Source organism: Sorex fumeus, unplaced genomic scaffold (assembly GCF_029834395.1).
Source record: "Sorex fumeus unplaced genomic scaffold, SorFum_2.1 ptg000026l, whole genome shotgun sequence".
NCBI classification, from domain to species: domain Eukaryota; kingdom Metazoa; phylum Chordata; class Mammalia; order Eulipotyphla; family Soricidae; genus Sorex; species Sorex fumeus.
In genome coordinates, this window is record NW_026606083.1 from 18,504,488 (window position 1) to 18,528,388 (window position 23,901).

Below are 23,901 nucleotides of genomic sequence, written 5' to 3' on the forward strand. Positions count from 1 at the left end.
TTGGCTTGTGGATAGTGCCAGAATGAACACCAGAGTGCAAACAAACAATTTTCAAACAAAAAATTTTGGGCTCTTCGGGGCAGAGGCCAAGAAATAGAATTGCTGAGTCATCTGGGTGTTTAGTTAAAACATTTTTTTTTAATTTTTATTTTTTGGGGGAGGGTCACACCCAGCAATCCTCAGGGGTTACTCCTGGCTCTGTATTTAGGAATCACTCCTGGCAGTGCTCTGGGGACCATATGGGATGCCGGGAATTGAACCTGGGTCATCTGTGTGCAAGGCAAACGCTCTACCTGCTGTACTATTGCTCCAGCCCCTCAGTTTAAAATTTTTTGAGAAACCTCCATACTGCTTTCCATAGAGGCAGAATCAGAAGATACTTGCACCAATGGTGAGTAAGGGTTTTCTTTTTTCTACATCCTACATCCCTGCTGGCACTAATTATTTCTACTCTTTTTGACGTACACATATCCTGGTGTGAGGTGATCACTCACTGCCCATTTTGTTTGCATTTCCCTAGTGATATGTGAAAAGCACTTTTTCATAGACTGGTACCCATTTGCGCATCTTCTCTGAGGAAGTGTCTATTCAGTTTTTCTTTCTATTTTCTCTTCACTTATCATAAGAAAAATCCAGAGTTTTAGCCCACCCCTTCCCTGTGATAAATATGCAAGGTTACTCTTGACTTGAGAAGTTGGATCGGGGTCTTCAGCTGGGTTCACCTTCTCTACTTCCCATCTTTCTCCCTCATCTATACAGGTTCAGATTGCCTCAGCTCTTTTGATGCCATGCTTTAGTCCAGATAGGGGACTTATTTATGCCCCGATGATGCCCCCATTTCTTCCCTCAACCTTTTAAGTGCCTGTCTAAGACTGGTGCAAAACTCTGAGCAGAAGTCATAGAGACAGGCTTCATTTCTGCTCTCAGTCAGATTAAAGTTTACAGGGGCAATTAGAGAGAGTGTGTGTGTGTGTGTGTGTGTGTGTGTGTGTGTGTGTGTGTGCGCGCGCGCGCGCATGTGTTAGTGATGTTCAGCTTCCCTGGTCTGCTGTTCAATGCAAGGGCCCAAAAGACAGTGCTGCTCAGTTCCTGCAGTGCAGGGATTATATGGGCTTCCCTGAGTACCCAGTGAAGCTCAGGAAACCATGTGCTTCCAGGATCATATTCAGCTGGCCACATGCACGGCATGTGCCTTAACCCCTGTACTGGCATTGAAAACAGAGAGGTAGACTCTCTTCCAGAGACAGGAGCAGAATAACTTTTCCTCTAACTTTAGTAAACCCCTAAGGTTTTACCAGTTTAGAATTTTATTTTTAAGTGTGAAACAAAGGCATCAAAAGTTGAAAACATTAACTTTTAAAATGGATTATTTTAAATTAGGATGCTCTGTTACAAACACAAAGAAGAAAGTACATACAGTGCAAATAATGAGGGATTCTAATTCAGGAGATGTAGCCGAGGACAAGGAAACCTGGTATTATCCTCCCGGGAACATGCAGCTCCGTTCCGTGATGTGCTCGTGGGGAGCAGCCACCACCCCACCTCAGTGGGGTCCCAGGGGACTTGGCCCTCCCACAGCTCAGACTGTCAATGATACTCCTCCAAATCACGACTGCTACAAGAGTTCTGACTCTCTGGGAGGGGAAGGCAGGTTTTCTTGAGAGTGTAAATATCTGGGTGTCTATATGCTTGTTGTTTTTAGTTTTGTTTTGGGGCCACACCCAGTGATGTTCTTCATGATTTACTCCTGACTCTGTGCTCAGCAACCACTCCTGATGGGCTTGGGGGACTTGATGGGGTGTGAGGGATTGAATCCCAGTCTGCTATATGCCAGACAAGCACTTTACCCCTGTACTACCTCTCTGGCCCCACTGTTTGGATATCTGAAAATCCCATTAGCATCTATACAGAATCAGGTATATAACAACAAAAGTACACTAACTCCTCAATCCAACCCTCCCAGTTCATGGGTCTCTGAAACCTCGATAGAACCAAGCTACTCATCTCTACTGTACTTCCCGCACTACACACAAACTCCCATGATCAACTTAGAAATTAGGTAAGATATTAACAGTAACCACTAATACAACAGATTAATAAGGCAATATATTGGACAGTGATGTGCAGAGTATCTTGGTGTGGAGACATGGATGAGGTGATGGTGGGGCAGCTGTAGTTCCTTCACCCTTTTTTCTCTCCTGTGAGATCTGGCACTCATGCTCCCTAGCACAAAGCCCAGCACCCAGTAGATGCAAATAAATTACACTGAGGCAATAACATGGCAAGAAATGACTGGGATGGGCTTGGGGCAGATGTGACTCAGGCCAGCGCTGTAGCCATTGGGGAGCCTGCACAGGGTCATTCATCTCAAAAGATGTCTTCTTGATACCCAAACAAGGGCCAGGAGAACTGGCTCATGGCAGGAAGTTTGCCCTAAGGGAGGGTGGGGTAGAGAGTGAGGTTAGGGCAGAGAAGGGGCCACTATGAAATGATAGTTGTAAATGATTACTCTAGACAAAAATTGGGTGCTGGGGGAAATAAAGTGATATGCAGGATACCCTTTCAGTAACAGTACTGCAAACCGCTGTGCCTAAAAGGGAAAAGGGTGGGGTAGAGGAGAGAGGAAAAGAGAGAGGAGAAAATTGTATGGCATAGAGGCAAGCTGGTAGGAAAACTGGGGATACTGGTGGTGGAGAAATGTACCTTTGTAAAGAAATGGATGTTTGAAGATTGTATAACTGAAACTCAATCATGAACAACTTTGTAACTGTGTATCACATGGTGTCTCAATGAAAAAAATTAGTAATAGTTTTAAAAAGCCTTCTTTCTTTGCCCCAACCCTGATTAGAAGCACACTATCCCATTCTGAGTATCTTAGAAACCCAGGGAGTCATTTTACTGAGCAATGATGAACTGGAGAAAGTTCTGGATCTGGAAGTGGAGAGAGAACACATGCACATCTACACACACTTGCATACGGGTTTGCCTGTGTATGACAGATGCTGCTGCTGTTAGATCTGAAGAATATTCTAGAATGGTCCCTTGACTACATCACTAATGGCAAGGAAAGGAATTTATTTGTTAAAAGACACTGATAAGAGCCAAACCAAGGAAAGGAGCACACGTTCGCGGGGTGCTCGGAGAAGCTGACATCCATTGAGAGGTCAGTGAGCTGGGGGCACACCTGTGTGACTTCTCTCATGGAGGTCATGGCGGTCCCCCCAGGTTTCTCTCTAGTGCCATGCAAGGCAGGCTGAAAGCCTGCATGCTGGGTTTCTTGGAGCTCATGATGGAGTTCCTTACAGCCCTGGAGACTGAAGGTGGCTTGTCCAACATGCAAATGCTTCGGAAAAGAAACCCATCAAGACACAGCAAGCAGTGGGAGCCTGGGACCCATTAGCAACCCAGGGTCCCCGAGAAATACCCACCCCCCAGCCACCGCCTAGCGTAAGGAAAAGCATAGGCAGAGGCTGCCTGTCCCTGCCATGGTGATGGAGAGCTAGGCACATGCCAGGAGCCAAGATTATGCTTCTCGGCCCTTGCTGCCAGGTTCACAGTTTATCCTTCAGTTGAAACTTGGGGGTTCCCCAGGCAAGGACCCAGAGCAGGGACCAACACAACACCCCTTACCACCCACAACAAGAAGCCAACAAAGTGGATCTTGACCCATATCCATGATCTTTTATTCATTTATTTTTATTGTTGGGGCCACACCTGGTGATCCTCAGGGCTTACCCCTGGATCTTTGTTCAGGGATCACTCCAGGCAGTGATGGGGTAGGAAGGAGGGGCCATGTGCATGAAGCACTTGGGGGTCGAGCTGGAGTCAGCCATGTACAAAGCAAGTGCCTTAATCCCTATATGATTCATGATCTGCTCTTCAGTTTCAATTCAGAGGTCTTGCCCTCGCGGCAAAAATTTTAAGGGGTGCAGGCTATGGAGAAAAGCACAGCACAGTAGAGGAAGCCAGTTTCGCTCTGGTTTATTAAAGTTACTGTGAACAGCCCCTTTACCCCCAGCCTTTTTTGAAAAATAGAAATACAGTTGCTGAAGAGAAAGCAGTCATTTAAATGCCAAAAGCACCAGGCTAGCTAAGGAAAGGAGTGGTGTGCAAATGATTAATTACACTCACACTGCTCTCTCCTAGTCTGATCGCTCACGCTAAGAGTTTAACAGACTTGCCAATTAGTTCCTTGTGAATCATCCTCCACTCGCTTAATGTGCCTTCAAAGTTTGTACTCAGCAATTTGCACTTACTTAAATATCAACTTACACAGCCTTCACTTTCAGTAGGGGGGAAAGGGGCTTGGGGAAGAAGCCCTCCTTAGGCCGCAGCAGTCCTGCAACAGAACTGGTCATTTTAGGAAATTTCGAAAATGACTGTTGCCTTCTGAAATGGAGAAGGCTGAGATTGCTGAGATCTCATTGAACAGCACTGACTCTGGGAAGAAACGTGAGGACTTCATGACAGTACTAAAAGTGGAGTGGGGGGCGGGCATCCCTAAAAGTCCTAGGAAATAACAGGGGACTGTTTGATTTATTTTTTAAACAAGGGACAGAAAGGAAGGAATCCACTTGAGTTCTACATGAGTTAGACAAAGGACACTTTCTTTTAGGGTGGTAAAGTTATCAACTGTTTAATAATGTACTGATGTCTAAATGTAATGTGAGTTTTTTGTTTGGGGGTCACACCTGGCTGTGTTCAGGGCTTGCTCCTGACTCTGCACTCAGGGAATACTCTGGTAGGACTCAAGGGACCACGAGGGGTGCCAGAGATTGAACACAGGTCAGCTCTTCGCAAGGGCAAACGTGCTACTCACTGTACTCTCTCTCTGATTCTCTGGTTCCCCAATTGATTTTTAGGGCTGTGGAGTGGCATGGGGAGATAGTACATGCCTCTCAGGTGTGAGGCCCTGGGTTCAAGTCCTGACACTGTCACTGTCCTTCCGTTGTTCATGGATTTTCTCAAGCGGGCCCAGTAACGTCTACATCATGAGACTTGTTGTTACTGTGTTTGGCATATTGAATACGTCACGGGTAGCTTGCCAGGCTCTGCCTGTACAGGCGAGATATTCTCGGTAGCTTGCCGGGCTCTCCGAGAGGGGCGGAGGAATAGAACTCGGGTCGGCCATGTTGGCTGTGTGCAAGGCAAACACCCTACCCGCTATGCTATCGCTCCAGCCCAAGTCCTGACACTGCAATAACAATTTTTAATTAATTTTTTTAAAAAATTAAATGCTGGAGCAATAGCACAGTGGGTAAGATGTTTGCCTTGCATGCAGCTGACCCGGGTTCAATTCCTCTGCCCCTCTCGGAGAGCCCGGCAAGCTACTGAGAGTATCTCACCCACACAGCAAAGCCTAGAAAGCTACCTGTGATGTATTTGATATGCCAAAAACAGTAACAACAAGTCTCACTATGGAGATGTTACCGGTGCCCGCTCGAGGAAATCGATGAACAATGGGAGGACAATGCTATAGTGCTTTTAATTAAACAAACAAACAAAACCACCTAAATTTCTTCCAGAAGTAAATGCTACATTTGTTAAGTTTGAATGAAATTCTTTCTCTCTTGACATGAAGCCCAGATACCTAACCACTGGCACCACTGAAGTTTACAGAGTAAACTTGAGTGCACACATCCTCTGTGACACCCCCCCCCCCCCCCTAAGTAACAACTCAGCACTTGGCAACCTCACCATGGTCCCTGCGGAGGGAAGGCCGACTGCACCCTGGCCAGTACTGTTTCTGGAGTCTTCTGCCTATCTGAGAAAGTGAGAAATTCTTAGAAACTTTCCGCAAGGTTAGGGTAATGGCTGGGAGGTCCGCAAATCTTTAGGGATCTGTCCTAATCTCTATTTGCACAGGGAACCTTGTTCTTTAAAGTAAACCACAGGCTGAAGGAACAGTTCAACGGACAGAGTGTTTGCAAAGTGTGCTTTGTATGCATGAGGGCCAGAATCCATCCCTGGTACCACATGGTCCTGCAAACACTGAAGCAACCCCGGAGAACAGCAGTGAGGGCGGGACTCTGCTAAGCACCATGACTCCAAAACAAAATAGAAAGTCTATCCTTTGGTGGGACAGAAAGAGAATACAGAGGTTAAGGCACTGCAGGTGGCTGACCCTGATGGAACCCCCGCACTCATGGTTTCTCCCAAACACAGGGCTAGAATACTTCCAGCTGTGGCCCCAAAACTAAAAAAGAAAACAGAGAGGCAACTGTGCCAAGATTTAATTTGCCAGGTCACCCAGTATAGCTAAATGGCACTTAATGCCCGATAAACAAGGATTTCCCATTTAGGGCAAATGAGAGGAAGTGCAGACCTGGAAGCATTTTAGAGTAAATAAGTTGGCCATAAAATGAATAGATGGGGTTGAAGATCAGAAAGGGACCCTTGCATTTCCTGACTAAGATTTCCACTGATTACTAAGAAGACAGTTCAAAGGATTGGAACATGTACTTCACAAGCAAGAACGCCAGGTTTGACCTCGAGTATCACATGGACCCCCCAAGCACCAAAGCAGAAATATTCACTAAGCATTACTGGCTTCCCTTCCCACTTCTGGGTTCTTTAAAAACTAGGTGCTTGGGGCTGGAGTGATAGCACAGCGGGTAGGGCATTTGCCTTGTATGCGGCCAATCCGGGTTTGATTCCCAGCATCCCATATGGTCTCCTGAGCACTGCCAGGAGTAATTCCTGAGTGCATGAGCCAGGAGTAACCCCTGTGCTTTGCCGGGTGAGGCGTCATATGACAGCTCCACCAGGCTTCAGAGCCAAAGCCAAGAGTCAGGACAATATGAGGGCACATTAGCCAGTGCCCCTGATAGTGATATGCACCATGAGCATCATCCCAGAATGGGGGCTCTAATGCAGATGTGAGAGCTGGGGTCTCCAGGCCACTTGCACTGCACTGACCCACATGTGGCGTTTGACTAAAATTCTGTGGGTATGAGTTGGGGGGGTTGGGTTGGGGGCTGGGTGCCAGACAGAGAAAAAGCAGCAAATCAGCAGGAGCACAAAATACATTTTTGAGATTCCTAAGTGACTCCACAAACACAGAGAGCATGAATTCGACACATGTATTTCCTAAGGCCCTGTGGTCAGCGGGAATTAGGAAAGCCGGCTGTGGGACACTTTCACCCAAAGAGGAGGGGGTGAGGCAGAACTGGGTGTCTCCTTCACAACACTATTTTCCCCACTGAATGCCTGGCTGAAATCACAGCACCAGGAGGTCCCAGTGAGAGATGACCAGAGAGAACCCGGCATGTCAGAAAGAATGTTGGGACATTCTCAGGACATGAAAGCCACTATTCAGTAATTCATGCGTGGTGACCCAAAAATATAAATCCCACTTTATGGAGCACATGGGACTCATGTGGGGCAAATATTATGAAAGCAACTCACCTGGAAATCTTGATCATCGATTCCAAATCTCTCCCGCAGGTTACGAAAAACCATTGGGCAGTATTCCTTAAACTTGAAATGGCTCGGCATGTTTTCTCTGAAACAGTCACAATGTGGAACAAAGATCAGACATACAGAGTGAAATCATCCTGAAGCAGAAAGCAACTACTAAAACACCTGCAGCCAAAGAGGAACCTGTATTCCAAGCCCCCCGTATGTTGCTTAGGACCCCGCAGGGCAGAGTTCTTTAACAGTCTGGGAACACCACCAGTTCACAGGTGTACAAAGGGTAAAAACCTTGGTTCTAACAGCCAGTTTATGGACCCCCATGCAACACAGATCTGATCTGCTGGCGTAAAAAGGTTGCAGAACATTGCACTAGAGGCCAACATACACACATAGAGCAGGGGCCAGGCAGATACCAGAAGATGCCTCTACCTAGGAACATTTGGTCCAAGGATCTTCTTATTCCTGACCATATATGGTAGCTGTTTGGCCAGTAAAACAGAGGTGGGAAGAGGCGAAGTGGAAGGTAATGGTGGAAGATGTAAAGAACTTAGAAAGTTCTGGAAGGGCAGCAGAGGGAGCCGCATGGCCATACATCCCGTGACTTGATGATGAAGGCTTACAGTCAAAGTTTCTCTCCCACTCCCTGAATGACCTATTTCTTTTTCTTATTTTTTAATTTTTTTTTATTTTTACAGAAATAGATGCAAAACTCACACAGAAACAATCTCCCCCCAAAGGTCAGCTTCTAATTAGGATCATAAGGTGAATTTTTGAGAGCATCGGCTCCTAGAACAATCAATGACTCTATCCCTGAGTTCTGTAATGGATCCTCTAGCAGAAAGGACCTCTTGCTCTTCTCACCCACTTAGAACCGTTTCCTCCCTTGTATTCCTGAAGAAACACAGATACCCATACACAAAAGTGCACACACACACACACACACACACACACACACATGCACACACGCCTACCTCAACTGTGGTACCTTGTCCACCAGATTCTAATTTGTATGATATATGTTCGTTTCCAACCACCTGCATGACAGTAAGCCCCCTGAGGACAGGCCCTGTCTCATACATTACTTTCTTTCTGGCTCTTTAAAACTACCTAGCACCAGGTTTGTCATAATGTTTCCCAGACAAAATAAATATGGAGAAATAGTCTCCAAGTGCAACATGGCATTCAATTGCTTTAATTAAAACAAACAAACAAACAAACAAAAAATCCTTTCAATTCTTTTTGTCCCTTTCTTGTTCTACAGGCTACTTCAAATGACCAAGGAGCAGTCATTTCTGTTCATGAACCAATGATTATCAGAGGTCTGGATGCCACAGCAGAGGTCCAGAGCTGCTTCCAAGCCCAGTCAATTTACAGCTTCAAACATTTAAATTGTAACAAGAATATCACTTTTAACATATAAGATATTCATCGAGAATAATATGCCATATGGCTAAGGGATATTACCCAGGAGAGCTGCTGCTGCTTTTCTGAAAATGACAGATGGTTATGTTTATCACAGGATTAACTTCATCAGCAAAACTTTACTCCTACCCATTGAAAAATAATGTGATTATAGATTCTCGCACACACAAAAATCATACTTCTGGCAGTCTCGCCAGTACTATAAAAGGTGGTGCTTGTACTTACTTGTTAAAGAGGTGATTGTCCACTTTTATCTTTGAATAGGCTTTGAAGTCATCTGGCATCAACATAACAGGGATCTGAACATGGCTCAGTTCATTGATCTGGAAAGACACGAAATAAACAGCACGGGTTACTCTGAGGTAGGTGAGAAGGGCTTAACTTGAGCACAACCTTAGGAAGAAAACTGGGAAGCCTCACAACTTCTTGGCCCATCTTTCTCTTTAACCTTAACTTAAAAAATGGTGACCTTTCAACCAGGCAGAGGTGTGTGATTGTAAGTGGTACAAGGTCTGAAAAGCTGCTGTCCTTAAACAGATGTCCTGCTTTTTCCTCATTCCCTGTTCAGATGGCAAACCTGTCCCCCCCTCTTCTGGCCCTTTCCACTTGCTCCACTGTGGTTGGGAGTGCAGGGGAGCAGGGGTGGGGCCCTCCAGGATGGCAGCAGGCAAGGGGAGAATTCAGGAGGTTAACACTCATGGCCCACTGGCTTCTCCAGCTGCTCCCCTGACTTCCCTCTTTTGGGTGCCACAGGTTCCCACATGCATCCTCAAAAAAGAAAATGCCGGGGCTGGAGTGAGAGCACAGTGGGCAGGGTGTTTGCCTTGCATGCGGCCGACCTGGATTTGATTCCCTGCATCCCATATGGTCCCCTGAGCACTGCCAGGAGTAATTCCTGAGTGTAGAGCCAGGAATAACTCCTGTGTGTCGCCAAGTATGACCTAAAAAGCAAAAAAAAAAAAAAAATGATGAAAATGTTATCTGAGAATGGGTGTTTTTCATATTGGCTGAATTCATGGATAGGACTGTTTCTTTACATGCCCGAAAACTCAGAAGCATTATTCTTCTTGTGTGGCCTTTATCTTTTATAGAGGAACCAAATTAATACATGTGGGGTGGGGCAGGAATTTTCCAAAAGAAAATGTCATCCGAGAATGGGTGTTTTTCAATTTTTCATATTGAAATTAGCCCGTGAGACCTTGGGCCCTCGGGTTAACACAACCATAACATTGAGTCTGTGGTCAAAAATCTAAGGGTTTGTTTTTATTGGCCATTGTCTCTTTTATTTCATTCATAAAGCACAGTTTTAAAATAGATATTCATGGAAAAAAGGAGAACTCTTCAAAATATTGTCCTTCCCCGAAAGTGAATTTAATTCACAATGGAGTGGTGGGGAGGATCATCACAGAAGACCGTAAGGAGGGATTTCTTCGAAGAAAGCCGCCAACTTCAACACGCTGTTGGGTCAAAGGAAAACGGAAGAACCGAACCAAAGGCATCCTATTAAACCAGGACCCCAGGTGGAGGTGGAGGGAGCTCTCAATCTGCTGGACATAAATACAAATTGTGTCTGGAGGGAAAAAATGAAGAACTAAAACTAAAAGAACTAAACTAAAAATAACCCAGGGTTTATGCAGCCAATTGGATGATGCAGGCTTCCTAGATGCCCACAGATAAACATCAACCAAATGCGGGCTCACAAAAATCACATGAATAGGCATCAGCAGAAACAAAAAATGGTGATTATTTTTTTTTCTTTTTGGGTCACACCCGGTGATGCACATGGATTACTCCTGGCTTTACACTCAGGAATTACTCCTGGTAGTGGTCAGGGGACCATATAGGATGCTGGGAATCAAACCTGGGTTGGCCACATGAAAGGCAAACGCCCTACCCTCTGTACTATCACTTCAGCCCCTGGTGATTATTTTCAAGATACCCACTATTAGAACAACTGAATAAAGAAAGCAAAAACTGTCAAATACATAAAGAATTAAAAGATGCATGCTGAAAGTAGACTATAGATCGAACATGATTGCCACTCAATGCCTCTTTTGCAAACCACAGCACCCAAAAGGAGAGAGAGAACAAAAGGGAATGCCCTGCCACAGAGACAGGGTGTGATGAGAGGGATGGGGGGTGGGAGGGATACTGGGATCACTGGTGGTGGAGAATGGGCACTGGTGGAGGGATGGGTACTCGATCATTGTATAATCAAAACCCAAGCACAAAAATTTGTAAGTCTACAACTGTACCTCATGGTGTTTTACTAATATAAATTAAAAAAAAAAAGATGAACTCACAGAAGTGGACTATGAGACGTTGACAATGACCAACTGGATTTGAAAATGATTGACTAAACTTTAAAATAGGAAAACAACTTGAAAAGGTTGGTTGTTATTATACTTTGTGTGTGTGTGTGCGCACGTATGTGTGTCTGTGTGTGTGTGGGGGGGGAGGGTTACACCTGGTTGTGCTTAGGCTACCTCCTAGCTATGTTTGGGGATCACTCTTTGTGGTACTCAGAAGACCACAAGCAGTACCAGCGATCAAACCAGAGTTGGCTGCAAGCAAAGTAAAGTAAAGGCCCTCCCGTTGATCATCGATTTGCTCAAGTGGGCCCAGTAACGTCTCCATTGGAGACTTTGTTGTTACTGTGTCTGGCATATCGAATACTCTCGGTAGCTTGCCGGGCTCTCCGAGAGGGGTGGAGGAATCGAACTCAGGTCGGCCATGTTGGCTGCGTGCAAGGCAGACGCCCTACCCGCTGTGCTATCGCTCCAGCCAAGAATCTAAATCCACTCAATGCCTCTTTTGCAAACCACAACAACCAAAAGGAGAGAGAGAACAAAAGAGAATGCCCTGCCACAGAGGCAGGATGGGTGGGGGGAATGGGGGGTGGGAGGGATACTGGGACCTGTGGTGGTGGAAAATGGGCACTAGTGGAGGTATGGGTATTTGATTATTGTATAATTGAAATCCAAGCACAAAAATTTGTAAGTCTACAACTGTACTTCATGGTGTTTCACTAATAAAATTTTTTTTAAAAAAAGAATCTAAATCCCTGTACTATCTTCTGGCCTACAAAATTCAATCGTTAAACTAAAGACAAAATGCCTCCATCCCAGGGTTTATGCAGCCAATTAGATAAATGGTATACTGAAGTGGAAGTCTGAGGAAGTTACTTGAAGAGAGAATAGGAATGTAATATAATAGAAGATAATTTTAAAAAGTGAGAGAAAGAATAGTTACAACAGGGAATGTGAGATTAGAATCTTAAAGGAAAAGAAAGAATAGAGAGAAGGCAACAGTTGAAGGTATAATGACTAAGAATCTAAACAAAGTAAAGTAATAAGATATCTACACCTAGACGTTGCAATGAAACTGAAGAATATCCAAAGCAAAGAGAAGAAAAGGTGTCCAAGAGAAAAGACAGAACACACAAAAGAAAGAAAGTCTGATTGACAATGTCTCAACCACAAAACCAGAGCCTGTTGCTGTAAGAAATATATTTAGTCATTACCAGGTCCCCTTGCATGCAGCCAACATGGCCAAACAGAGTTCGATTTCTCCACCCCTCTCGGAGAGCCCGGCATGCTACTGAGAGTATCTCGCCCACATGGCAAAGCCTGGCAAGCTACCCATGACATATCTGATATGCCAAACACAGTAACAAGTCTCACAATGTTACTGGGCCCGCTCGAGCAAATCGATGAACGGGAGGACAGTGACAGTGACAGTGACCAGGTCCCCGGGACAAATCTTCTAAAACCCTTAGAATTTTCAGTATGAAAGCAATGTTATTTGTGTTTCAGAAGAAGCTTTAATTTTGACTCTCCAAGTTTATCCTATTGAGGTGACTTAAAATGGGATCCTTACATAGGCTGGAATGAGGCAAGTCACCACATTATTTGAGGGCCGCAACCTTCAGTCTCACCCACCCATCTGGCGGGGTCAGGTGCTGGGATGTGGCCCAGCTGTTGAGAATTTACTTTGCATGTGTGAGGCCCTGGGCTCGATTATGGCATCAAAACTTCAAGTCAAACAAAACTCTTAAGCAACTAAAGCTGCTGAGCTTTTAGGTTAGGAAGGTTTTGGGTTAGTTGCCCAGAAGTTCTGCCTAGTTCTAGAGAAGTAGAACTCACCCTTCTATGCCTCACTCCCACAACGTTCATCTCCTCCTCCATGATGAACTCGTAAATGGATATAAGTCCTGTGAATTGCCCTAGCCCCAAATTCACCAAACCCAAGAAAGATGCTGTGGTAACCTCCAATTTACTGTCAAGCAATAATCTGGACTGGTGTTGGCACCAGAAATGGGGAGCATTAACTCATGGGAGCAGATATGGTCTCCCTAGGTGGGGCCAGAATGCAGTGGACTGCTTGGCTTTGGTGAAAACACACAAGGAATGTAAACCGTCAAAACTACCTCTCAAAATATGAAAGCAAAACAAAAGCTTTTCCACATAAACAAAAACTGTGAAACAAATCTACAACAGACTCACGAAAGGAATGAACAAGCTTTAGGCGGATATTGTTTACACTATAAGGATATAGTTTAAAAACACAATAGCAAATGTTATGTGTGGACGGTCTGGGATATGGAAAAGAATTATAAGCAAACAAAATAAGTAAATACGAGGATACACATAAGCAAACATCACCAACCTCAAGTAATAAAATTTAGTTCCTGGGATTGAAAAGACAGAAGTAAACGCTTGCTAGCAATGGCATGAAAATCAGGAAGCAGATGGTCAAAGGAGACTTGTTCAAAAATCGTTTAGGGAAACTTCACTTATGATAAAATTTCAAGAGCAAATATTTAAAGAACAGAAACAGTGTATACAACTTTCAAACTACTAGAAGAGAGGGAAACAACTCAAATAAAACTCAATGCTTTAATAAAAGAAAGCAAAAAAAAAAAAAAGACGAGTACCGCAAAAGTGGGACAAATAGAAAACACATGTTAGAGATAAAGCTTTATTTATAATCAACTGCAATGGGCATACGCTGGATGGTAGTTAAAAACTCCAAGAAAATGGGGTTGGGAGATGGTTCAGAGGTCTGGAACATACGCTTTTTAAATGAAAGTTCTGGTTTAATCCTCATTACCACATGGTGCCCTAAGCACTGCTGGGAGCACTGACTTGGGAGAAGCTCCTGAGCAATGCTGAATGTGGCCCTACCCCTCAAAAAAAAACCGATAAACTAAATGCAAGTGACTCATATGTTGAAAAGGCTCAACAGGCTGACAGTTAAAGAACTAAAATGTATACATTTAGTACTTCTCAAAACTACTGAAAAGAAAGCTAGCTTCTTTTATTAATATGATAAATGAACTAATGTTGAGATAAAAGCAGTATCAAGGATAAAGAGGGTCGGTGTGTGATGATGGAAGACTGATTTAGCCAGAAGACTGAATATATATATTATTTTTTAATCTAATTTTTTTGTTTTTTTGTTTTGGGGCCACACCTGCCAGTTCTCAGGCTCTGTGCCCAGGGATCATCACTCCTGCTGAGCTCAGGGGATTATATGTGGTGCTGAGGATTGAACTGGGGTGAAGCTGTGTGCAAGCAAGCACCCTCCCTGCTGTACTATCTCTCCAGCCCAGGATCTATATTTTTATAAATATCTAATAAATTAGAAAGAAAAAATTCTTATCTCCTAAAGAAAAAAGGAAAGCATGTCATTATAAAGGAAGATTTCAACAGACCTTCATTGATATTTCAAATAAAAACTAGAGAGATTTTTAGACAACATACTGGATGTCATTTATTTGCTATTCATTATATATGCATATATATAATTATAGTTACAGTATGTTGGCCACTGGACACATTTCAAACCTTAAGACAAGCTGAGACAACAACATTCTAATTTTCAAATCCATTTGTATACAACTCTGAGAATATCCACCTTCCCCACAAACACAGAGTCCTTGCAAGTAACGCAGCACCATCTAGGTGGACGCTGGGATGGTCCTCATGCTCTCACTGTTTGTGTCTTATCTCACCTGCCTCCTTGGCCATTTGCTTTATTTGGTGAACTGGTCAGATAAAATGGCTAGATTTAATGACCTAAAAACAAACCCTTAAAAATGGCTTTGAATTAATGCGCAGTATGCTCAACCATCTGCCAGGAGTCTGTATATTAATTTTTCTCTGCTGGAGCGATAGCACAGCGGTAGGGCGTTCGCCTTACAACCGGCCAACATGGCCGACCCGAGTTCGATTCCTCTGCCCCTCTCGGAGAGCCCGGCAAGCTACCGAGAGTATTTGATATGCCAGACACAGTAACAACAAAGTCTCCAATGGAGATGTTACTGGGCCCGCTCGAGCAAATCGACGATCAACAGGAGGGCCTTTACCTTTACCTTACCTTATTTAAAAAAATTGTATGTGGGGTTCAGCACTCATCAGTTTTATCAGAACGTATTACTCACACACTACCTGGTAGTGAAGAGACCCTTTAACTTCTGGCCTGGTGCTCTCCGTTTGCTCTCCTTTTAACCTTGTCATCACAATCCAGGTCAATCCAGATATATCCTAATTTTTGATTCACACTCATGAGCTGATGAATAATGACCATGAATTAGCCTCCTAGTCGAGGTTAAGCTAGTCCTAAGTGTTAATTTCTGTATTCCACAGAAGGCTATTTATTGGCTGTTACTTCTCAGAGTTCAGGAAAAACTTCTTGGGCTTCTGAGTCTTCCATTTGAGAAAACTTCATTAGTTTGGCATTCTATCTAGCTCAACCCTTCTGTATGACCCATGATGAAAATGTAGCAAAACTATTCAAGAGCTTACATTTTTATCTATACTGTCAGGATTTTATGATAAATGTGCCACATCAAGCATTATTTGGGGCTAAGATTATTCCCTTAGTTGCCTGGGGGCCTATACCTGGTGGTTCTGGGGATCGAACCCAGGGCTTTCCTGTGCTCTACCATTTGAATCACACCCTCAATACTTTTAATGTAGCAATATACTTTTATTCTGTCTGTCGTTATAGATATTTACATATGACATAAACTTAAACACACCCACACACACTATACTGTCCATGTGCAGAAACAAAACTATTTGCACTCACAATTTTGGTGGCACAAACTTATGGCGAAGGAATAACTATGCATTACAAAACACAAATAATTTTTTAATTCATAAAAAATGGCTTGGAGTTTATAAAAAAACCTGTGTGTCTTGAGTGTGAGCCCAAAAGCAAAGCAAAACAAAACAAAACAAAACAAAATAAACAGAAAAAATGAGTAAGGATTTGGGTGTGGTTCAGGGGCAGAGTACACACCTGACAGATCGGAGGCCCTGGGTTCATTCCCCACACCACAGCCCCCTATCCTCAGCCTTGCGGCAAACAGCCCCCCTAGACCTCTATCACCTGGTGTGTGTGTATGTGTGTGTGTGTATGTGTGCGCGTGTGCAGCCATGCACACACAAACAACAGCAAATAAACACCCAAACCAAAAACTACAGAGGAGAGATTAAGTAGATGTTTAGAATGAATGATAAAATACATATTTAGTTGAGTAGGAGCTACAGTCTACTACAATATCATCTGTGACTTCAGTAAGTCTTATGAACTTGGAAATACCTGTATCACTGAAAAGATACCATTCCCCTGGGGCATTATGTGCCATTTCTAAAAAAGGGAGAAAGAATGGTGCACCCCTGACTTGTAAAAAATGTTATAGATATGTTATAAATGAACGTTACTTCAACAACAAAAAAATTAGCTGAGAAAAGAGGTGGTGGAGGAACTAGTCCTCAAGTTCCATGAAATCTTTATGAGCCATACACAGTCTTCTGTTTCATCCTGTCTTACATTAAGGACACAAAAATCAACTATTTATTAAAGCAATGGAATTTTCCTTTATGAAAAATATGGCCAATGCAATGAAAAATAAAATGTACTCATTTGAAAATGGGCTGGAGCGATAGCACAGCGGTAGGGCATTTGCCTTGTGTGCGGCCGGACCTCTGCCCCTCTCAGAGAGCCTGACAAGCTACCGAGAGTATCTCACCCGCACGGCAAAGCCTGGCAAGCTCCCTGTGACGTATTCGATATGCCAAACACAGTAACGAGTCTCGCAATGGAGACATTACCAGGCCCGCTCGAGCAAATCAATGAACAATGGGAGGACAGTGCAGTGCAGAGCATTGAAAATACTGTCTTTAGGGCCCAACTCAGAAGAGGCTTCCAGAATTTTCTCTTTACCAAAATATTCAAATTTCTCTCCCTTTCAAGTATCCACTAACAAGACTAAATGGTTGGTCGTTTTGTGAGTTACAGCCTCTCCCTGGAGTGAGTGTAACTCCTACAGGCAGAGTACTGAGGAAAGAGGTTGCATCTGAACTGCAAAATGGAGGTAATAACTACTGGAGATGGAATAAATAAGACTCAGTTAGTAATGGTTCTGAAATTAAGGCATACAGAAGTGGCCCCACAAAGCCATTATAGGGAAACTTTTTTTTAAAAAAAAAGTTCACCAATTTATATGTTATTTATGGCGAGTGAAGGAACGATCATAAAATCTGAGACATTACCAATGAAACGTAATGAATTCAAATGCATTCACCTTAAACACTAATTCTCAGGCTAATCATGCATTGGCAAAAAAGATTGAAAAGAAGGAAGAAAAGAAAACCTCTTCTATGTAGGAGACACTGAGACACTTAATCTCATTATAACAGCTAATTCATGACAAATCATGCCACACTGAGAAGGAACGGGAAGCACCCAGCACAAAAGCTGGTGGTTCCACTGCTGGGTGCCAGGTCATGCCGCTGCCCGACAGCAGCAGGCTTCAATTTGCTATGATTTGGAAGTGCCTTGGGGGGTCTGGGAATGATGCTATTACCCTTAATTTATATTGAAATATTTTTTAACCCAGACACGAAAAATAACCTACAAATCATACAAAATAGGAATATTCTATTTTTAGTTATGGGGAAAACCAGTAAAAGCTGGCAGCTGGAAGCTGATGGGCAAAACTATTGTCAGGTCAGTGCGTCCATTTGATTGATACTAGGACAAGAAAAGAGATAGCAAGAGTGGGAATTATCTTACAAGAGCAATCTACCCTGCCTCAAAAATCTCAAGATATAGATTAAAGTGAACTGATTTTATCTCCTCAATAACATTCCTGCTACTTACATAGGAGTATACGTTATAAAATATAATTTGATAATAAAAATAAGTGGGTAAACTGCATAATGATAAACCTGACCAAGATAAGCAGAGAAGATTCAAGAACAATGAGGACCCAATGGGAAAAATAACTGTAATGCATAACTCAACATGACGTTCTGGATGCTATTTTAACCTTAATTAATTTCTCAGGGAAATCAAATCATAAATATGTCATGCCAGATTCCCTAGACTTCCTGAGGATTTCAATTGCTTCTGGCTGCTACAAAAGGATCGTGACTTCATAATTAAAAATGTGCTACAAGTTCACCATTAACATTAAAAATCTCTTTATTTTCTTCCTCCATTTTCCTTCTTATGGGGTCTAAAAAGTAAATACTTTCCAAATACAAATGCATCCTAAAACACAGTATATTTTGGGGTCACTGTAGTTAATAAGCAAAAAGGATTTCTTTCATCAAATACTTTGACTATTTTTACCCTAGGGTTTGTTGAATTAAGAAAGTGAATGAGCAGAGGATCAAATGAACTAGTAATAGGTGAAAAGGGCTGTGTTTGTGGGGGTTATTCCTGAAGAAAGAGGGACTGAGCACAGCTGAAGTTCTGCCGTTCTCTGTCCTGGTCTCTCCCCAAGTATGCAAAGTTTCTTAGCAAACTTGGGGGAAGGGTTTATGTAAAATTTTAACCTGATTTTTATAACGTAATTTTTATGTGCAAAGTCTTAGTCTATATTATAGAAATCAATAGCCTGAGCATTAATCTTCATTTGGAAATAATTTTTATAATCGTATAATGAAATTAACTGAAATAATTACGATTCTGGAAAATGTAATTCCCCATGACTCCAGTATGCTGCCCTTGCTTGGAAAAACATTACTCTTTCTATAACTTCCACTGGGTAGCACTGTAGCACTGCCCTTCTGTTGTTCATCTATTTGCTCGAGCGGGTACCAGTAACATCTCCATTGTGAGACTTGTTGTTACTTTTTTTGGCATATCAAATACGGGTAGCTTGCCAGGCTCTGCCATGCAGGTGGGATACTCTCGGTAGCTTGCCGGGCTCTCTGAGGGGGATGGAGGAATTGAATCTGGGTTGGCCGCATGCAAGGCAAACGCCCTACCCACTGTGCTATTGCTCCAGCCACTGCCAAGCGGAAAAAAAAAAAATTGCAAGTCTTGAGGTTGCTGAAGGGCATGCTGAGCAATTAGAATCAATCAGAGATGTAGGGAAAACAGGCAACTAAAAGTGTTTTTGAAACATATTTTGATTTGTTTTGAGGCCAGAGGTCAATTTTCTACAGCTGCTCTATTACTATTCAATTTTGTACGATCATTTTTAAAAAGTCAATACCTTTGCATTGTGCAGATAAGAAAAAATGAAAAGTGCATGCAGATTTTAATTATAGTCTTCTTCTGTAACATGGACTACTTAGAAAACAAATGCATTATTTTGACAAGGTGGCTAAGACTATTCTGAGAATAAAACTGAGTCTAGAACTGAATGTAAGTACAAAGGTCTGACATCCTGCATCTGTCAACTCAGAACTCCAAATTAATGAAGGGGACTTATCTGTTGAACAGAACCATTAAGATAATCTTCCAATTAATGACCACTTGACTAAAATTAAATGTTATTGGAAATATTCAAAATCTTGCTTAAATCTTTCTTCCATCTTTCCCTTGCAAAATCTACCATCTTGATGTCTGCGAATTCATCAGAGACTTTGGAAGGGAGGTTCCTGGCAGGTAGGCCCACTGCCAATTTTGTCCAAAACAATAAAGTCAAGTTAAAATTTCACTTCTGGTAAACCAACAAGTTGAAAAGGCTCCCACGCGTATATGCTATTATAGAGGTAACTAAAAGTTTTTTAAAAATTCAAGAGACATTTTGCCTATGAAAGGAAGGTCTTATAAGGAGAATGTCTGTCCATAGGAATGGGGCCCTAGGCAGGAAATATGGGCTGAGACCTGAGTTTCCCACTTTATCTCTGCCAAATCCTGAGCAAGTCTCTTGGGGTGACCATAGATATTTTAAAAAATGAGTTTGAGGAGGTTAAGAATAGCACAGCGGGTAGGGCGTTTGCCTTGCACGCAGCCAACATGGCCAACCGGAGTTCGATTCCTCCGCCCCTCTCGGAGAGCCCGGCAAGCTACTGAGAGTATTCGATATGCCAGACACAGTAACAACAAAGTCTCCAATGGAGATGTTACTGGGCCCGCTCGAGCAAATCGATGATCAACGGGAGGGCCTTTACTTTACTCACTTACTTTGGTTCTTGAGACTTGAGAATATTTACATACAGACTAGGATCTTTGGCTTCTTAGTGTCACCTATTGGGGATGAGAATACACATCCCATTGGACATGGGCCCTGTTATTACTTTGATGACTTGGCTCATTCCAGGGTTTCATGGGGCTCCACAACCTGCACTCTCAAGGCAGTCCTTGTCACCCCCCACCCCCCGTCACCCAACCACATGCACACACACATACACACACACACACACACACACACACACACACACACACAAAGAAATCTCCAAATCATTTCCCAGAGAGTCTAAAGATCCCAGAAGAAAAAAGATGCATTTATGCATATGTGTGTCTATGTTGGTGGAGCAAAGACAAAGGTAGAAAAAGAAGCCCCATCTCCTGTATTGAGGGCACTGCACCATCTTGGTCTTCCACAGAAATTGACATGAGCATATGGAGAGGGATACTGATCTGCAGGTCACCATGTCTTCCTGTCTCCAACAGGGCAGGGGGGCCGACACATGGGAATATTGGAATGCAAGAATCCAGGTGGAGAAAGACATATTTGGAACCTCAAACCCAGAGCATCATGATTCAACCTCCCCAGACATGAAGACCAATCAATTCTTGGAGCATGTGGAGGTACCTAGTGATGGAAGACAACCAACTGCAATTCGTTATTTACTGGAGGAGACCGAGCGACTATGAGCCTAATTCAACTGGGTGGGTTGGCATAACTATCATCCAAACCCAGCATTACAGGAATTTAACCTTGATCATGTCAAATGAGTACCTTTGACTTCCACAAACAGCCAGCCCTCGGAAAGCTGTTCCTGCTTTCTGGTGTCTTCCTGCATACACATCATGCGATAAGGAGACCCCAGAAATCTAGTGGACCCTAAAGGTTGGGAAGAGTAAAGCAGACAGTAACTGGTCAAAGGCCCTAACTCTAAGAGCCCTCTGGGAGTGGGGCATGGCTGGCTCTGGAAAAGATGGGTGAGTTTGGTATGTACGAAGTTGTCCCATCCACAGACCCCAAGAAGAAGAAACATGTTAGCTGGAAAAGTAAGCAAGGGAAGACAGAGAGAGAGGAAAGAAGAGAGAGAGGAGAGAAAGAGAAGGGAGAGGAAAGAGAGAGAAGAAGAGAGAGAGGAGAGAGAGAAGGGAGCGAGAGGAAAGAGGAGAGAGGAGAGAGAAGAGGGGAGAAGGGAGAGAGAGGACAGAGAGAGGAGAGAGAGGAGAGAGGGGAGAGAGTGGAGAGAGGAGAAGGGGGAGAGAAATGGTAAGAGGAGAAAGGAGGGGTTATGAAGGCTGGTAGAAGGGGGGCACCTATATCTAGATTCTGGGACAGACTCCTGATTTGGGTTCGAGCTGGACTTTTGTTTTTCTTTCCATGAAAGGAACAGAGTTGAACCTGCTTGAGAGCACAAGAAAGAACAATGTGAGGAAGGTTACCAAGGCTCAGTTTAGGTGGCTTTCCTGGAATCTCCTTTTAAGTGATGAATTCACTAAGCATTTCCCTCTCCTTCCCGTTCAGAAACTCGCTTGAATAGACAATTGAGGAAGTGAGAGGTGGACTGAACAATTGGGACAAAGAAATCCCGAGTGTGGGCAATGGAAGAGGCGAAATGTCAGAGAAACTTCCAGAGAGGAAATGAGATTGCTGACAGGGACCGGAGGAGAGAAAGTGGTCTCTGGGGTTCAGGCAGCAAAAAGGGTCTTCCTGCTGCCACCCTCACCCCACTCCACAGGACGCTGATGAAATCCTTGGAGAGGAAACCCCCCAGGTTCCGGAGGCGGGGACAGTAGGCAGAGAGCCGGGGAAGGGAGAGTGTCAATCTCTACTACCACCTGGGAACCCTTTGGGCCATCACCCCTGGTGCCTGGGGACCCTTCCTCAGGGGACACCCCAGCATCTTTGCTGGAGAAAGGAGCCCAGAGAAGGCTTTGTGCAAAATTTATTACAGCTAACCCTTGAATAACATGGGGCCAACCTCCCACCCCATGTATTTTAAAATCTACATATAATTTTTGGGGCTGGAGCAATAGCACAGCAGGTAGGGCATTTGCCTTGCATGTGGCCGACCCGGGTTCGATTCCCAGCATCCCATATGGTCCCCTGAGTACCTCCAGGAGTAATTCCTGAGTGCATGATCCAGGAGTAACCCCTGTGCATCGCTGGGTGTGACCCAAAAGCAAAAAAATAAAATAAAATAAAATAAAATCTACATATAATTTTGGACTCTCCCCACCACACAGCTTAATACTACGGTCGACCAGAAGCCTTACCAAGAACATGAAACAGTCATTACACAACATCTCGTATGTTATAGGTACTACTTAAATTACCTCTGCCCCTCTCGGGGAGCCCGGCAAGCTACCGAGAGTATCTCGCCCACACGGCAAAGCCTGGCAAGCTACCCGTGATGTATTTGATATGCCAAACACAGTAACAATAAGTCTTACAATGGAGACGTTACTGGGCCCTCTCCAGCAAATCGATGAACAATGGGAGGACAGTGCTACAGTGCTACAATGCTACTATTACAGGAAAGTAACTTAGAGAAAGAAAAATGTGACAAGAAAAATCTTAAGAGAAAGTGCTTGTGTAGTAGTCCATTGGGAGATTTATCCATCTCCTAAATTCACATTATCTGAGAATGAAAACTCATGTGTATGTAAACCCACATGATTGAAACTAATGTTTCAAGCCCATTTTGGGGGAGGGGGATAAACTGGATATGAGGCCTCATCCACCCTTCTATCAAGCAGTGGTGCACTGGAGATTGTAGGGCTGACCCCTGGAGGAGTCACAGCAGCCCTGCCCCATGGTGGGGTCAGCAGAACAAACCTCATGGCCGTGGGCTGCAATGTACTACTGTATACATGTGCCCAGCTGTGTAGCTATCATCTGTTTTTTAAGAAAAAAATTGGGGGCGAGGGGGTTGGGCCTCACACAGCAATGCTCAGGGGTTATTCCTGGCTCTACATTCAGAATTATTTCTGGCAGTGCTCAGGGGAATTTTATGGAACACCGGGGAGCAAACCTACATGGGCCAGGTGAAGTTGCAACAAAGTGAAGTTCACCTCACAACACACTCAGTGCTTACAAGGAGAAAAGGAGCATAACATGAAGTCCCCAAAGACATGCCTCCGGACTCTGGGTCAGGATGTTCCACTCGGGGTGCCACAGAGGGGGGCGGATGAGAGCCCTCCCCTCTCCAAGGGACCCAGCCCCAGCAGCCGAAAAACTCCACAACCCAACTGCTGCTATGCTCAAGGCCACTCCCCACATGCTCAGGTCGAGCTTCACATATGAGTGAACGAACATATTCCTGGACCTCCCATCATAAGACACTCCCTACACATTCTACATAATTACCATACCACATTTGATGGGGTTCAGACAGTAGGCAACAAATAATAGAGGGAAATATATATATAAAAAACATATATGCATATATACATATCTTCAGATATATATACCAAAGCTCACAACACCCAAACTTTAAAAACATGTTAGTGATCTCCAAAGAATGTCTAATGGCTCCTGCCAAAATAGAACTATCCTCACATTGCTTCCTACATGAACACTTTTTTATCAGTTCAGCAGTTCTTCATAACAGACAATACAAAATACAT

General features: G+C 43.7%; 1 protein-coding gene across 2 annotated transcripts in view; it reads right to left on the reverse strand.

The window, feature by feature from the left end:
* The window catches only part of PIP4K2A (phosphatidylinositol-5-phosphate 4-kinase type 2 alpha), a 172,215-nt gene that overhangs the window by 54,080 nt on the left and 94,234 nt on the right, over positions 1–23,901 (reverse strand). For both annotated transcript variants that reach the window (XM_056114725.1, XM_056114724.1), the window contains exons 2-3: positions 9,064–9,161; positions 7,408–7,504 (exon numbers count right to left, since the gene is read on the reverse strand). In XM_056114725.1, coding sequence (XP_055970700.1) covers positions 7,408–7,504; positions 9,064–9,161 — 195 coding nt within the window. The remainder of the gene's footprint in view (positions 1–7,407; positions 7,505–9,063; positions 9,162–23,901) is intronic.